Source organism: Peromyscus eremicus, chromosome 8a (assembly GCF_949786415.1).
Source record: "Peromyscus eremicus chromosome 8a, PerEre_H2_v1, whole genome shotgun sequence".
Classification (NCBI taxonomy): Eukaryota; Metazoa; Chordata; class Mammalia; order Rodentia; family Cricetidae; genus Peromyscus; species Peromyscus eremicus.
Genome location: NC_081423.1, coordinates 103252010 through 103269189, shown reverse-complemented (window position 1 = coordinate 103269189; position 17180 = coordinate 103252010). Strand labels below are relative to the sequence as shown.

General features: G+C 49.5%; 1 protein-coding gene across 1 annotated transcript; it reads left to right on the top strand.

Moving 5' to 3' along the window:
- The first annotated feature begins 1484 nt into the window (after positions 1–1484).
- On the top strand, positions 1485–12252 carry LOC131916519 (secreted and transmembrane protein 1A-like). The gene is made up of 6 exons (XM_059269880.1): positions 1485–1550; positions 7558–7713; positions 8361–8669; positions 10374–10427; positions 10683–10848; positions 11371–12252. The coding sequence occupies exons 2-5, from the start codon at positions 7623–7625 to the stop codon at positions 10808–10810; spliced, it is 582 nt and encodes a 193-aa protein (XP_059125863.1). The 5' UTR covers positions 1485–1550; positions 7558–7622; the 3' UTR covers positions 10811–10848; positions 11371–12252.
- Positions 12253–17180: the final 4928 nt, after the last annotated feature.

Sequence of the window (17180 nt, the reverse complement as noted above, 5' to 3'; positions counted from 1 at the left end):
AGCTGCAGGCTCTTGGTTTTAACTGCCAACTTGAAGTAACTTACTGCTTTGAAAGAGCACAGAAGACATTGTTCTCTGTGGTTAGTTCTGTACTCTGGGCTGCTGGACACATTCCAATGTGTCCCTTCTCACTTCCTGAATGCCTGCGACATTCTAGAAGTTCTGCCTGTGGAACATCTGGGCCCCATACCACGTCACTCTGGTCTTTCTGCCCTTCCCCACAGCTTCAGGCTCCCAGAGTTGGAGTCTGCTTCCTTTTCTCCCCCATGTGACTGGGGGGCCACCACATCACACTATCCACCAATCGCCTTCTTTAGGGCATGGTCACCATGTGTCTGGAGACTGTGAGGCCTCTTCTTAGTGTCCAGAGGTCTCTGTTCATCCCTGTGTGGCAATGCCAAGTTCAGGTCCAGTGTGGGAAAGGTACTGGCCTGCTGCACAGCCTTTCCAGTGCTCTTCACCCATAGAGCTCACACCTCAGGGTTCTCCCTCTGGACGTCACTGTGGGGCCGCAGGTCTTGCCCTAGCGTCCACTGTGCTCATGTGGGCATAGATTTTTTTCTAAATACAGGTCTCATCACAGCTCATAAGCCACTCGGGATGTAAACAAACCCTCTTCAGGATCACCCAGTCTATCTCCTGCCCCACAAATGTATCTTCCCCAGGGTCCCCCATTACATCCACAGCCACAGACGACTCCTTCCTCTGTCCATGAGAAAGTTCACAGTGCAGACACTGGGCTGACCTCGAAGCACTACTAAGCCACAAGGAGGCTGGAGCTGAGCATGGATCTGGCTCAAGACTGGGTCCACAGCAGCCCTTCCCTCCAGTAGCTGTAGTGGACAGCAGTCTGCTTCTCAGGTGCAGTCTTCACAGCAGGCAGCAAAGCCTCTTTGCAAGGAGCGGGTGTCAAATGCCTGCAATCTCCTTGAATTTGGGACATTCTCCAGGTGGGGCCCGGAGGGCCTTCTAGGGTTTGCCTTCAAAGTGTAGGACCCTGGTGCAGACCAGCAGAGCAGACTCCCTCTGTTCTGGTGCTTTACTGGTTGACAAAGGATGTCGACCCTGGAACTCTCCTGCTGCCCACTCCATCTTACCTGGCATTTTGTTCCTGCCACACACCCTGAAGCTGTCCAGATGGATCAACCCTAAGGTACCTCTGGCCTTGACCCCTGCAGGGGAGCAAACCCACACAGCTCCCCAAAGGGCAGTCCCCTGAGCCCTGACGCAAACACCAGCGCCATCCAGGGCTTTCCTAGAAAAATCCTGGACCCTCCTCTAGTGTTCCTGAGATGCAGCTAATGCAAGGCTTCTAATTAAAACATATTAATGACGGAATCTCTAAGGAACTCATGGCACTGTTATGTTAACTCAGAGTAGTTCCTGAAAATTGAGCAGTTTCCTACATAGTGCCTGGCAAGGAACTGGACAGGCTGCCTTCTCTAGCCCCTCCCACTAGGCTTTCAGTTTCCTACTGAGAGTTGGCCAACTTCAGACTTCCAGTGGCAGCTGAAGCGGTAACATTGGAGAGCTTGCTGCAGAAGGAGCAGGTGAGGGACTGGGGTGTGCAGGGAGCATCCAGGAGCATCCAGGTGCACCTCGGGTTGAGGGTTCTGTGGAGTGGGAAGGGCACCCTCAGAAAAGGAATGAGCCAAGGCAGAGCTGGGCCACCAGTCAGGCAGTTGGGATTCAGAAAACACAGGACACAAGGGTCAGGGCTGTGTTCAGCATTCATTCAGCATTCAGCAGGACCTGTGTGTCTTCAGGTGCCTCAGCTTGGCTCTGGAGGAGTAGAGGAAGTCTGAAGTTCTTCAGTATTCACTGAGTAGGGCAAGTAGGATGGAGTCCTCTCTGCCCTCTAAACATGTATGATAGAGGATTTGGAGGATGGGAGGACGGACACTGTGCTCCAGGTCTGTGAATAAGAAAAATGAACTCACCCAGTAGCAGAGATTCCTGCACATTCTCATCACCCATGGGTGTGTGCACACACTTTTTTTTGTGGGATCCTGAGCCTTTGCCCTTGCTCGTACCCACACCCCAAACATTCCCACATACCCACACGCACACATACACATTCTGACTAGACATCAGGGTGCTCAGTGGCTCCTCCTCCCTTCATTGTTTCCTGTGAGGGCAGCACTTTCTCAAACTACTTCCCACCTTCAAGTTAATATCTGCAGTTTGAAAATCACATTATCTGTCTTGGGTCTAGGAGTTCCAGCCAAGACGCCGAAGCTGAGCCTAATTCCCTCGGGGCATCTATTCTGTGTCTCTGGGAAGTGAGGCCCTGAAAGGGATTAGGTCCTTGCAGGGAGGGGGCCATCTGCTCCCAGCAAGGGTGGAGGGTTTCTGTGTTAGCTACCCTTCCTAGCCACATGCTAGAGGAGATAAACTTCATGAGGCTTAGCATTGAGTGGACACACACAACAGGCCACTAACATGCAGGAAATGCTGGCTGTCATCCTTCAGGTAATAACTGAATCAGGGCCCACTGTGCTTCTTACTGAGCTGGGTGCTGTATTGTAGAAGGCCAGCTGACTGCCAGCTTCTAGCCTCATGTCCTGGAGGTGGATGCTCCACTGTGTCTGTAACACTGGCCCTGCTGGGCCTTCACATCTCCCAAGGGACTGGAACAGGATCTGTGGGGTTGGCGCCTTCAGTCAATGGCCCTTGGGATTATGTCTTTACATGCTTCAAGGCAAGAGAAACCCTGGTCTACCCTCTGCCTGCTATGCCTGGAACTGGGTGGGGGAGTTGGGGTACATCCTTATCTCTTAAAGGACATCTTCAGGCAGCAAAGAGCTGTGGCCCAGGAGACAAAAGTCCACTGATGGTCAGGAACAAAAGTGTTGTCTCTGAGGCCAGGAATTCTTCAGTGACCTCCAGAAGGGATCCAAAGTAGCCCAGGCCACCACAGGACAAACCTCTATGATAAGACAGTGACTTTGGCCATCCTGGAAGGTGGCTTTACATAGACCTGCAAAGGCCCTAGGGTAGAGCCTGAGTGACGTGCTCTACATATCATGATCCAGCAAAACACCTACAGCCAAGGGGACCCAGTGCTGTCCCCTGTCCCACTGCCAACTCCAGCCCTGAGGTTTCATCTACTGAAGAGACAGGTGGGAAACAGAAAATCCAGAAGTGGCCTGCCTAGTGTCCTCTGGTTAGAGAGGCAAGACAGACTGAGGTTAATATGAGATGTGGCCCCAAACACAGCCCAGTTTTGGGATGGGCCAGCACCCCAGGCAGGGCCCAGTCTTCATCAACTGCAGTTCTGAGAGCAGAAGGGAGGCATGGGGACTCAGCAAACCCACCGTCAGCGTGTTCAGCAAGGTCACTTAGGAAGTTGTGTTCTGGTAGAAACTTTGGAGAAAGTGTTTCATGGCACTGTCTCAGGGAAAGTATTAGGTAGATCTTGTCAGTGGTGGAAAGCCCCCTCAAGAGAGTTGCTACACCTTTCTAGAAGTTTCCACCCCAGCAAACCAGAATGCTGGAAAACTGGTTATGTAAACCCTGATGATGGGTAGGGATTGGAAGACTGAAATGCATAGGCTGCATTTGTAGGGTACAAAATAGGTTCTGGCACACTCCTGGTTCTAAAGAAATAAGGTACAGAGTTAGGTCACCATTCTGCCTGGGAAACAGATCTAGAGGAAGATAAAAAACAAAGAAGGGAGATTATTTAGCCAGGTGTTAAGTCAGGTGTCAAAGCTGCTTGCTGAAACTTGCAAAGTAAAGGTGGATGCCCAAGTCAGGGACGCAAGTGCCTGAGCATCTGGGCTCTTGGTGTAGTGGACAGCTTGTCCTGCTTAACCAGCATCTCCTCACATGCTGCCCATAGCCGGCTCTCATAGTCACAATTTCCAACATGGCTTCCAGGAAGATTTGAGAACGTGTGTGTGTGTGTGTGTGTGTGTGTGTGTGTGTGTGTGTGTGTGTGTGGTGTGTGTGTGTGTGTGTGTGTGTGTGTGTGTGTATGTGTGTGGTGTGTGTGTGTGTGTGTGCGCGCATATGTGTGAGTGGGTGCATATGTACATATTTGTGAAAGGTGTTGTTTCTCAGGCACTTTGCTTTTTTGAGACTTGGTCTCTCATTGGCCTGGAGCTCACCAAGTAGGATAGGCTGGCTGCCCAGCAAGGCCCAGGGATCTTCCTATTTCCACTTCCCCAGTGGCAAGGTTATATAAGCCACCATATCTGACTTTTTTTTTAATTAAAAGATTTTAATCTTATGTGCATGGGTGTTTTGCCTGCATTTATTCTGGAGATATATATATATATAATGCTCTTGGTTGCCTGGTGCCCTTGGAGGCCAGAAGTGGCCATCAGATCCCCTGGGACTACAGTTACAAACTATCATAGGTCAGCATGCAGGACTGGGAATCAAACTTGGGTCCCCTGGAAGAGTAATGTGTTTTTAACTGCTGAGCATCACTCTAGCACTCATACTTGACTTTTGTTGTTGTTGTTGTGTTGTGTTTTTCGAGACAGGGTTTCTTTGTCCTGGAACTGGCTTTATAGGCCAGGCTGACCTCAAACTCACAGAGATCCACCTGCCTCTGTCTCCAGAGTGCTGGGGTTAAAGGCATGTGCCACCGTGCCTCGCTCAATACCTGACTTTTAAATGTATGTTCTAAGTATCAAACCCACTTTACTAGCTGAGATATCTCTTCAGCCTCCAGTGAACATTTTTTTTTTTTTTGTTTGTTTGTTTTTTGTTTTTCAAGACAGGGTTTCTCTGTGTAGCTTTGCGCCTTTTCCTGGAACTCACTTGGTAGCCCAGGCTGGCCTCGAACTCACAGAGATCCGCCTGGCTCTGCCTCCCGAGTGCTGGGATTAAAGGAGTGTGCCACCACCGCCCGGCTCTAGTGAACATTTTAAAGCTAAAACTTGAAGCTTTGAAAGAAAAAATAGGCAAGAAAAGCATTGATGTGTAGAGTCAGTTTCTGAGGAAAAGAAATGAGAGAGAGGAATAACCGAGAAAGGAATTCACCTTGTGTAAGGCAGACAGCGTGCTTCTCTAAACACAAGTGTCTCATAAACCAATCAGAAGTCAGATGGCTGCATGAGAAACTGGCAATGGCTTAGAACGGGCAGTGTGCAAAATAGAAACCAACCCCCAGGAGCAAGAAGCAGCCCTGGGAGGTGAGCACTGGCTCCCTGTGCTGTGAGTCCACGGATGTGTGAGTAACAGGAAGCAGTGGGCAGGTTCCAGTAAGAGGGTTCTAAAACCCTCTTCATGTATCTGGGATTTGTGTGTGATGACACCAGTTGGGTAAAGCCTGGATTCTTGGTCGCTAGAGGGAGGCTGCAGGGATTGAGGAAAGGCTAGGGCAAGACCAAACCCAGGGCCTTATACTTGCTAGGCAAATACTCCACCACTAAGTTAAATCCCCAACCCAGCGTCAGTGTTCTGGTCTTCAGGTGACCACAAAGCCCACAGCTCACAGCTGCAGGAATTATTTTCTCACAGACCTGGGTGTCAGAAATGGAGGCCGTAATCATGTACCACAATGCCCAGGCTCGGGGAGGGTCTATTTTTGTCCTGAGGCTCCAGGAGACTAGGTTTTGCGGCTGTGGACTTGTGGCTTCACCAGTTTCATCTCTGCCTCAGTGTCAGATGGCCTTCATCTCTGTGCCCATGTGCCAAATCCCTTCTTCTAAGATATCAATCCTACTGGGTACAGCTTACCAGATCCAGTACAGCCTCATCCTGACTGGCTACACTGGACTAGCTTAATTCCAAATAAGGTCACAGTCATTCAGTGGATAATTGTCTTGAGGTATGAAAGGGAGAGGCAGAGGAAAGAGGGAGGTGTTGGAACTAAGCTTCACATAAAAATGACCTCATTTGTGTGTGTGTGTGCATATAACACACACAGGGCATGCATGAAGGACAGTTTTACATGCTTCTGGCTTCTCTCGGCTTGTGTCTACCTAGCAGTTTCTATCATATACTTTTCCTTATTTATTTCTTTGGGAGAGAAGTGTGGTAGTGGCGAGGCAGAGTCTCAAGCTCAGGCTGGCCTCAAACACAAAGAAATCTTCCTGCCTCACCCTCCCAGTGTTGGAATGACCAGTATGAGCCACCACAACCAGCTTGCCTCATACTTTTCTGTTGCAGGTTGTTTTTAAAGAAGCATGGGAGAAATGTAGTGATTTAAGCAAACTATCCTTCTTGTAACAATAAATTAGAAATAAGAAAAGGGCCCAGAGTGGTGGCACATACCTCTAACTCCAACATTCAGGAGGCTGAGGCAGGAGGACCTTAAGTTCAAGGTCAGCCTGGGCTATATAGGAAGATTCTATCTCTAAATAAAAAAGAAAAGGTTACTGTTGGTTTTGTTTTTTGAGACAGGATTTCATGAGTCCCAGGCTCGTCTTGAATTTGCTATACAATGCGATTGACCTTGATCTTCTGATCTTCACGCCTCTACCTCCCACGGGCTAAGATAACATGCAATACTATGCTTGTCTGGAAAAGCTTTTTAGAATAAGATAAAAGCAACACCAACTGCCATAAACTCAAAGATACTCCAACTGCAGTCCTGGAACCATACAATACAGACCCGACTTCAAGCTGTCACCCTGAAACAGCTTGAAACAGCTGTTGGAGGGAGAGCCCCTTTGCCTTGCCCAGATTCTGCTCCCAGGGGCTTGGGAACAGGTTGCAGGTGAAACAGGAGCAATGTGAGCCAGGGTGGAGGTGGAAGTTGGTGCTGAGCACAGGGTAGGGCAGGAATTTGAGAGTCTGGGTTTGCACTTACATACCCCAAGACGGGATGCTGTGCCTCTGGATGGGTTTGTTTAAATGAAGAAGGAATCCTGTGCAGACTGTGGACCCTGGGCACTGAGGGTATGTCCTGTAAGTCTGTGACTGAGTATCAGCTGATGTAGGATAATAGTAACAAAGGAGCTGGGTATGGTGGCAAACTCCTTTTATCCCAGCACTCCAGAGACAGAGGCAAGTGTATCTCTGTGATTTGAGCCCAGATTAGGCTACAAAGCAAGTTCCAGGCCAGCTAGAGCTTCATGGTAACATCCTTTCTCAAGAAAATAGAAAAGAAAAGAAAGAAGTCAGCAATAAAGAAAATTCAGAGCTGAGTCAAAGAGGTATGTGGAAATCCTTCATGCTTTCTGGTCAATATTTCTTTCTATAAATCACTCAGGTGTGGTGGTACCTGCCTCTAATTCCAGCATTTTTGATGTTGAGGCAAGGAGGTACAAATTTAAGGTCACCCTGAGCTACATAGCAAGATACTGTCTAAATAAATAAACAAACAAGACAAGTGACTTTAAATGTTCTCTCTGCCATGACTCCATTCCCATAAGCAGTGTCATCCAGACACTTGCTACCTTCATGTGTTTATCACAGCCTGTGATACCTCACCAAATGCTGGTGGCTCAGAATCCTACAGAAGCTCAGGTATTCAGGCAGGGCTGGTCAACAGCTCGGGAACTGTGGGCTGTACACCCATGGCCAGGCTAGGACTGCTCCCACCAGGCTCTGCCGCAGCCTCATGGGCCTCTGACCCTTGTGTTTTCCTTCTTCTAGGTAGTGTTCCCAGACAGCTGGAAATGACAAGGCTCTCCTAAGGCCTCCCATTCCACCACCTGGCCATGAAGACCTGCCCCTCGGTGTCCATTGTCCACGCTCCCAGGATGTTCGGCGTACTGCTCCTTGCTGCTTCCCTGAACGCTCAGAATGAAAGTAGGTCTGGATCTGACGCTAGCGGAAAGGGTACAAGGGTGCAGCCAGGACGAGAAGGACACACTGAGGTTACATTCAGGTGATAACTGCCACCCAGCAGACTCGGCACTGAAGACAGCTGGGAGGCCTGGTGCTACAGAAGTGTGAACTGTGTACCTCTGAGGATGGCTAACAGCAGAGGGCCAGCAACACTTGGAGCTGATGTTAGAACACTGGTGGGACTGCCCAAAACTATACTCAGGCTGCAAGGGAAAGAGGGTGCCCTGACCGGGCAATGGGGGCACCACATAACTGAGGACCTGCTTAACCTCCTCTGGATACATCCAGCCTTGTCCAGCAGCCTAGGCATCATCTGGACCCTTAGGCCAGCAGACACTCAGGACAATCAGAGTGGGTATAGAAAATGGGGCCCAGGGAGTTCCCCAACACAGCTCTCCAGATCCAACATCCCCGGATAGGTAGTGAAATCACTGCCATTACATTCCTCCCACACAGTGTGTGCCTATCTTTGACCCAGTCAGTGTGAAATATTTCATTCTGTCTCTTGGAGGCCTTGACACCTGCCCCTCTGTCAATGGCCTACAAGAGCAGCCAGCAACTGTCCTGCAGCTCTGCCTTGCCCATATGTGATCATCTTCTCCATACAGGCTGGGACAGTCCTATCTGCACCGAGGGCATGTTGTCTGTGCCTAGAGGCAGTCTTACAGTGATGACCTGCAACATCTCTAATACCTTCACTGATGTCTCCATCTGGCTGATTGCCAATGGAAAGAAGATGGCCATCTTCAAGGAGGAGCCCCAAGGAAACTTCCATTGGCGTGGGTGGGAGCTCCACGTTCAAGGGGGCCAGGCACAGCTTGTGATCAAAGACACCCAAGACATCCACACAGGGCTGTACTCGTGGAAGCTGCATGGACGCCAGAAAGTTTACAGAAACATCACCCTGGATGTTTCAGGTGAGGTGAGGGCTGTGGAGTAAGGAAGTGAGAGGGGATAAAGGCCAGTATGCAGAGTGTGGTGAAATATGGCGACTTGGGGGACAGGAAGGCGGGCAGAGGGGAAGGTGGAGATTCTTGTCTTTTTGAGGAGCTTAATCTGTCTGAGATGTGGAAAGGGGCTCCATTGTCCAGGGCGGAAGCCCATCAAAGGTGGGCAGGAAGCAGTTGAAGCCAACACACATCTTTTCCTGCCACCCCCAAGCCTCTCACACATCAGCTGTGGAGACAAAATTGCACCCCGATTCTCTGTGCCCTGGGAGTCTCCAGAAGAATCCAGCCACTGTCTGGCCGAGGACACTCATGCTATACCCTACTATTGAGAAGTCCATAGCCATTGTCACCTTAACTGAGGATGTGCTAAGCCTTGGTGACCACAGAGTGAGGCCCCAGTTCCAGCAGCATTCACACTGCCATGATCCTATCCCCCTTCCCACAATATTCTCCACCATGGAGGCTTGCCCCATGTGCATCTTAAGGAGAGCAAGTTCAGCCAGGTGTGATATGATTCCAGCACTTGGAAAGTTGAGAGGCAGGAGAGTCATGAGTTCAGGGTCAGACCTTGTCTCAAAACAAGAGCTGAAAAGCAAAGACCTTTGTCTGATAACCCTCCTGTCTGTACCTGGATCCTCTCCCCAGAATCCTCCTCACTACTCTAGCCTCAATTCCTACCTGTTCCAGTTTAATTCTGTTGCTGTGACAAACTCCATGACCAAAAGCAACTTAGGAGAGGAAAGGGTTAGTTTCAGCTTATGAGCAATGTCCATCATCAAGGGAAGTCTGTAGGAACTCAAGCAAGAACCTGAGAGATGGGAACCATGGAGGAGGCTGCTCACTGGCTTGCTGTCTAATCCATGTTTCCCCACTTCCTTTCCTCTTCCTTCTCTCCTTCTCTTCTTTCTTCCCTCCATTTTGTCTGTCTGTCTCTGTTTCTCTGTCTCTCTCTTGCACTCTATTTCTAAACAGGGTCTCACTGTGTAGCCCTGGCTGGTTTGGAACTCACAGGAATCTGCCTGCCTCTGTCTCCTAAGTGCTGGAATTAAAAGTGTATGCCACCCTAGCTAGCTTTTTTATGTAGATCAGGACCACCCGCATAGGGAATGGTGCCACCCACAGTGGGCTGGACCCTCCTACATCAGTTAACAATTAATAATTAATAATAATAATAACAATTAATAATCCCCACAGACGTGCCCACAGGTCGATCTGATCCTGCCATCCCCCAACAGCTCCCTTCTCAGTCGACTCTAGGCTGTGTCAAGTTGACAGTTAAGGCTAGCTAGAACACCACCCTGGCCACTTCCATGACTCATTCACAAAGTGGAAGTAATTGCAGAAGACCCCTGTCCTACCACAGCCCTCTGTGTCACCCCATATCTCTCTAGAGACCAGCACACCCCAATGCCCATCCTTACTGCACCTAAAAAAGGATTCCTCCCAGCCTGAAACCCACTGCCCTCTCCATCCTTTCTGCATCTGAAAAAGCCCTAGTCTCCATATCCCTCCCACCCTCCCAACAACAGTTCAGTCTGTCATAATCACTGAGCCCCTGAAGGTGAGACTGATGGTAGTTCCTCCTGGGACCAGCCAGCCCTGTAGGACTACGGCAGCTGGAACTGGGGGTGTAGTCACATAACACCCAATCTGATGGTATGTCTCCGACAGAACCTTCAAACAAGGATGAGGCCACAGACACGAGGCTATCCACATCCCCCTCAGGTAGGTGTCAAAATCCTGTCCCCAGGCTTCTTAGCATTCCAGCTGCTCCTGCTGCCATGGAGCCAAGTGCTGGCCAACTGAGACCATTCACCCTTAGCCCTTCCTGTACTTGCCCACTGGGTGTCCCTGCCCATGAGGGTGTGGGGCCAGCAGGTGGCAAACAATGGGAAGAATAGGACTGTGAACCAGTGAGGAATACCAGGAAAGAACCAGTGGTGACAAAAATCACCCCTGACTACTCCTGACCCACTTCAGATCTGGTCAAGAGCCCTCAGCAAGAGGCCAGGCCCAAGACCCTGGTGGGAGTCGTGGTCACTGTCATCTTGATCTTGGGACTCGCAGGAATCAGCGCACTAATCTGCTACAGGCACCACCGTTCCTAGAAGTCCCAGTGGACATGTTCGTCAGTGCCTGACTTGAGGTATGTGTGGGGTCTTCCTGGGATCCTTCCCTCATACCTCTTTGGGGTGTCCCCTGAGTTCTGCTACAACAGGGGATCAGAGAGATTGTGGAGGCCTCACAGGTCCCACTGCAAGAACATTTTTAGTCTTCTATAGCCAAGAACATGGGCCCGGAATTGGGTCTGCAAGGATCATCTGTTCTCAAGGCTTTATTCTGACACCTTGGAGAGCAGCATGGAGTCTATAGTCTTCAGGATCCTCTCAAGACTCTTGGGAACTTGTGTTTAGGAGGGAACCTGTGGTTTCTGATCCAGGGTGTTTCAGACCTATGATGCCCTGGAAGTAAGCCCACCGTGGGCTTAGACCCAAGTTCTGCTTAGAGGAGGTGTGTAAGAATGAGGTGAGTGTTCTTAGCAAAGGTGGTATGACCGTTCAAATATGTATGAGATGATGGGTCATCTGTGCACACCTATGCCTATCTGTACACAGGTCTGAGCTCAGAGATTCACCCCTCCCCTCTCCTTTCATCTCTCCCTGTCTAGATAAGGAAGCTCTAAGTCTGAGGGCCAGTAGAAGCTAAAGGAGCTGCCTGCAGAGCTGATTCCAGAGAGAGGCCACCAGCATGGGCTTGTCATATTCTTAGCCCTTGCCAGCCTCTATGACCCTCTGGAACCCAACACCATGGAACCATTATCACATGCTTGGGAGAGCAAAAGACTGTTTGTGTTTGCTTTCCCCAAGGGTGATGGAACCCTTGGCTCTGTGCAGAGGAGAGGACAGTGACTTGCTGGGGAAGGGCCTTGGAAGCTGGAAAACAGTTTGGGTGTCCCTCAGTCACATGAACAAGAGGTACAGCCTCTGGACTGTGGTCTTCAGTCATCTGATCAGCTCCTCAACTCTTTCCAAAATTGGGGTCTTTCCAATCTGCACAGCCCTTGACCCTCAGCATCCCCATTCTCTGCCTCCTACGAAGGCCTGGGCTCCTTTTCTTCTGCTGAGACCCTGAGGTCAGGGTCTCTCCACTACACAAAGATCTCCAGTGCAAGTCTAGGGCTGCACCAAGATTTGCTTCAAGTAGAACTTGGGCACACACCTGCTGTTACACACAATAGTAACAAGTTTGGGAAACCCAGGTGTTAAGTTCCAGGGGCCAAAATAGGAAGATTGGAAGTCTAAGATGAACCATCATCCCACTCCTGACACTGGAAGGTAGAACACCCTCAGGATAGGGTCTATGGAAGGGTGTAAGTGTTTGCTGACAGGTAATGCTCTCCAAGGGAAGATGGCCAGCCCTGGGACTCCCCAGGGACCCCTCTTCAGCAGACCCCCAGCCCCTTCTCCTTGATTCATATCCATGACCAACTGTTCTTTTCTGACCTTTTGTCTTGGTTACAATGCTGTTTTTCCTTAAATATAGATTAAAAAAGGAGTATTTTATAGAAATTCCATATATCATTGTTATTGTTATTATTATTATTATTATTATTATTATTATTATTAATTTTATTAGCATTGCTGTTGTTGTGTATGAGTGCAGGAATGGGCATGCCAGGACGCATGTACAGAGGGCAGGGGACAACTCTGGGGACTCAGTCCTTGCCTTTCACCTTGTTTTGAGGCAGGATCTCTCTTGATTCTGTTGCTGTGTGGTATATTCCAGTGTAGCTAGCCCGTGAGCATCCAGACAGTTCTCCAGTCTCTACCTCCTGCTTTCACCCTAAGAGTGCTGGGATGGCAGAAACCCACCGCCACGTCTGGTTTTTACATAGGTTCTAGGAATCAAGTTCAGGTCATCAGGCAAATGCTTTCAATGGCTGCACCCTTTCATTGACCACTAGATATGCCGTACTTTAGAAAATCTTCCTGGATGCTAATCTTTAAATAAATATAATAAACCAATGCGGAGATCAACAGGTCAGCTGGGAAATAAAACTGTTAGTCAAAAACTTAAAAATCTACAGGAAACCTCAGACACTGGTGCCTGAATGAAAGCTGAGGCCAGGGATGCTGCTTGGTGCCTGTGGCCTCCAGAGCCAACCCCAGAGTGTCTCTGAGCTGCAGCTTGTGTCCAGATGCAGAAGGACCTGCACTTCTCAGATCAAAGTAAGGTGATCCACAGCACTGCGATGCTGTCCTTGTTTGGAGCCATGTGTTAGTTACTAAGCAGCTTAGGGAAGAAAGGTTGACTTTGGCTCAGTTTGAGGATACAGTCTGTCATAGCGGGGAAGGCGTGGTGGCAGAAGTGTGAAGCAGCTGAAAGCATTATGCTCACAGACAGGAAGCAGAAAACAGAATGCTGGTACTCATCTTGCTGTCTCTTTTGTGTTCAACCTAGAATTCTAATCCCAGCCCACAGGATGGTGCCTCCCATATCCTCCTCAGTTAAACTTTTTTGGAAACACTGCCAGAGACATATGGAGAGGTGTGATTCCACGGTGATTCTAAATGCAATCAATTTGACGGTGCAGGATACGGATCACAGGTCTTGTCACAGCCCACCGGCTCCCCAGGTCCCTCTTACACTGGGCACCAGCTCAGGGCCCTGTGTGTCTTGGACTTTGAAGCTTGTCATGTGTTTTCTAAACCAGTAAAATGTGCTGATGCATGAAGTTCCATAAAAAGTCTGAATCTCTACTGAGAAGGGAAAACGTCAAAGTCCATGAAGTCCCTCTGCCCCTGCAGCCACAGGAACCCAACAAGAAAACTGGTTCAGGGCCTTGAAGGGTGCTCAACTTGCTGCAGCGTCGGTCTTCTCTTCAGGTTTTCTTTTCTGGGGATTGAGTGAGTGCCAGTCCCACAGTGTTTCCCTGCCCTGGTTCTCTCTGTCATCAAAGCCAAAGAGAAAAGTCCTTCAGGACATAGAATTCTTATAGGGACCTTTAAAGGCCACCTGGGCACACGCTGCCTCCAAACAGGTTTATCCTCATAGAGTAGGAAGCTAGTCCCAAGAAACTCATCTGCACATACACTGTTCTGCTGTCCATGTCACAGGACCTCAAACTCACTACCAGCACAGGGAGCAACTCTGTCACTCAGACAGGAAGGTGCTCTGGGCCATGTACCCCTGTATGATGGTGTACATGCATTGTCTCTGCATGTGAACATGAGATCACCCTCACAGTGACACACACTGATTCTGTTGTTAGTATGAGAGCTCACAGGAAACTCTGTGATAGTACATGCTTCTCCTGCTGTCCTGGGGGGTCAGGGCCAGCAGGGTTTTTGACCTTGGGTCTGGACACAAGCCTGTCACTTTCATCCTAGGAGAAGGGCTGCTCTTGTGGTATCTCCTGGCTACCCATAGGTCCCAATGACCTGCCTCTGCTGTACTCCTGGGGCAGTTACAGCCTGGTGTCTTCAGGGCCAGAGCCAGGTCTTCGGTCAGGCCAGTCTTTTAGTTCAGGTAATGGTGCAGATGTAAGGACACAAGTCAGACCCCAGAGGAAACCCTGAAGACCAAGATCCTGACAGCAGGGACATCAGCTACAATCTGACCCCTCCCTCCACCCTGTGTCCTCTTTCCTCCTGCTCCATCCCAACGCTTCACTAACACTTCACGCTCTCTACTTCCCCCTACCCCACCACGGATGGCTCAAGTCAGTACAAATAGGTTAGTGAGTAACCCATGCCATTGACACCTGGATAACGGAGACACTTGTAGAACTCAGCTTCCCAAGAAGAGAACACACAAAGATATGAGCCATCTGTGCAGATGACCCTGTGTGTGACCATGGAGTCATGCATGCAACCCCAGTAAACATGAAAGACAAAGAGATGGACTGCTGAGATGTCTCAGTTGTTAAAGTGATTGCTTTACAAAATGAGGACCCGAGTTTGATCCCCAGAACCCATGAAAAAATAAAAATAAAAAGCTAAGTATGATGTGCACAGTTGTAATCCTATCACTGAGAAGGTAGAGACAGGGGGATCCCTGGGACTTACTAGCCAGCCAGTCTAACATACTTGGTGAAATCCAGGCCAATGAGAGATCCTATTTCAAAAATGTGGACAGTGCCTAAGGTAGGACATTTCACACACACACACCAAATTAAAAAATAGGATTAAGCCACAGGGGACAACAGGAGATAAACACCTAGCACTCCTGAGTCTTTAGCAGATCCTGCTGGAGAAATTGAGAGTGACCTCAGAGCATAACTCCCTGAAAACCCCATGAATCAGAGATGGGAAATATCACAGCCCCTCTGATCAGGGGACATGCAGAGGATGACTCCTAGTGGAGCTAGGTGGAACACAAGCAGCTGTCTATCTGTACACATGGGAGGAGACTTGCCTGACCAGAGTGTATTTTGGCACACAGAATCTCCAGAAGGTTAAGCACACATCACCTGTGGACATTGACACTAAGTTGAGACTCTGTCACCGGGGAAGACTTGGAATATTCTTCTCCTGGCCTTGTAGTTTCAAAACAAACAAACTAGTTTCACTTTCACAGTGCATTTTCATTCAACCACGAAAGGCATTTTGATGGGTGGGGTGAGACACTGGAACCCTTCAGCTGCCCTTCAAGACTCCTTACCACAGGGCATTCTTGCCCCCCTTACCAATGACCCCTACCTCTGATCTGTCAGACAAAGCCCTGCCAGGAGGGATCATGGGATCATAGTTATTTGACCCTCTCTACATGGGTAGACACTAGGGGTATCTGGGTACCCCATGGGTGTAGAATCCATGGGCCGTGTCCAGTGTGGGGCACTAGGCTCCTACCTTCCTTAGCTCAATCCTAAAGTTCCTGCCTTTCCCTATGTGCTTGCCCAGAGTGGTCATGCCTGTGCTGTCCCATGTAGGAAACAAATGCACACAATTTTCCTAAAGGAGCAGCCCCTGAGTCCTGAATCAAACATTAGCCCCAGCCAGGACTCTTCGAGAAAAAGCCTGGACCCTCCTCCTGTGTTCCTAAGATGAGTGGCTAATGCAGAACTTCTGTTTAAAATGTATAAATGAGGGAATCACTGAGATACTTCTGTCGCTGTTGTGTAGACTCACGGTAGTTCCTATAAGTCACACTGCTTTCCAGAACTTATTTTCTTCCCAGGTGAGGCCAGACCCAGATATGAATGGGCGGTACTTGGAAAGCCTCCTCTCAGCCACACCCCCTGGGCTGGATGAGATCATTGGTGGCAGCAACAGAGTTTGGCCAGAGGAGCAGGTGAGAAGCTGGAGAGCATGCATACAGGTGAGGACTGGAGTGGGACCGCAGCGCTCAGAGGGCTTGGGGCATATGAAAATGAAGATGGAACCCTCAGGCAGGTGTCCCTGGCTGCAGCCTCGCTGGGACCCTCGCTTCACTGGCTGCCTCTTGCCTCAAGGATTTGTCCAGAATAAAAGTGGAGCTGAGGTACTGCCCAGGTGCCTCGGACTCCCGGAGCAAGGTAGATCTGTCTCTCCACACTGAGATCCAGGAGGGGCAGAGACAGCAGCTGGGTTCTTCCATGTGTACTGAATGGGAAGAGGAGAATGGCCACCTCACATCTGACCATGAGTATGGGAAGCCAGGGCATGCAGTTGCCCAGGCTTACATAAGAGGGGCGCTGTGGCTGGTATCTGTGAACTTGTGAGGCTGGTCAATCAGGATTGGGAATCTATGTCATGTTTGGTCAGGGACACTGTGGATCCTTTTGTTCTCATCTTAATGTAAGTAGAAGCCAACTTCTGGTTGTGGGGTTGAAGATTCTTCTTGTGACTTTCTTTCTACTCCAAAATTCTTGAGGCTCCATGCATGTGACTCCTACCTGACACTGAGCTGAGGCTGCTGTGCTGTTTGAGACAGGATGCAGAGGGGTCGAATCTGCCCCTGACCCCTTTGTGGCTCAGCACTCACATCCACTAGACATGGGTCAGGGTATCAGACCCACCAGGGGATTCAGTGAGGCACTTATTACAAAGGCATTGGGAAGGGGGTGTCAGAAAGGTGGCATACCATGTTGTCTGTGTAACCTGAGTCCTGAAACAGATCCGATTCTAGGGGCTCCAACATGTGGGTTCTGCTGCTCATCCCTAAGAAAGCAAATAAAAATACAAGAAAGGAACTTAGCCAACACAGTCCTTGGGTAAGTATGGCAACAAAGTCTGTCAATCCATCTCCAAGGTACTACATGAGTTTTGGGCTTAAGTAGAGGAACAGGAAGGTTCTACATAATTAAGGGTCACAGTGTGGTCTAGTTGGTCACTGACTCAGTTCTGATTGAGTAAGGTGTTGCCAAGAAGTCCTTGTTACTTAAGGGACAATGGGGTTCCCAAGAAGTGAGCGCTGTTCTGAAACCCAGGGCTGCTGCACTTTAAGAACAATGGCTGGAGACTTTTCATGCACCTTCGGGATCAGGAACAGGACAGA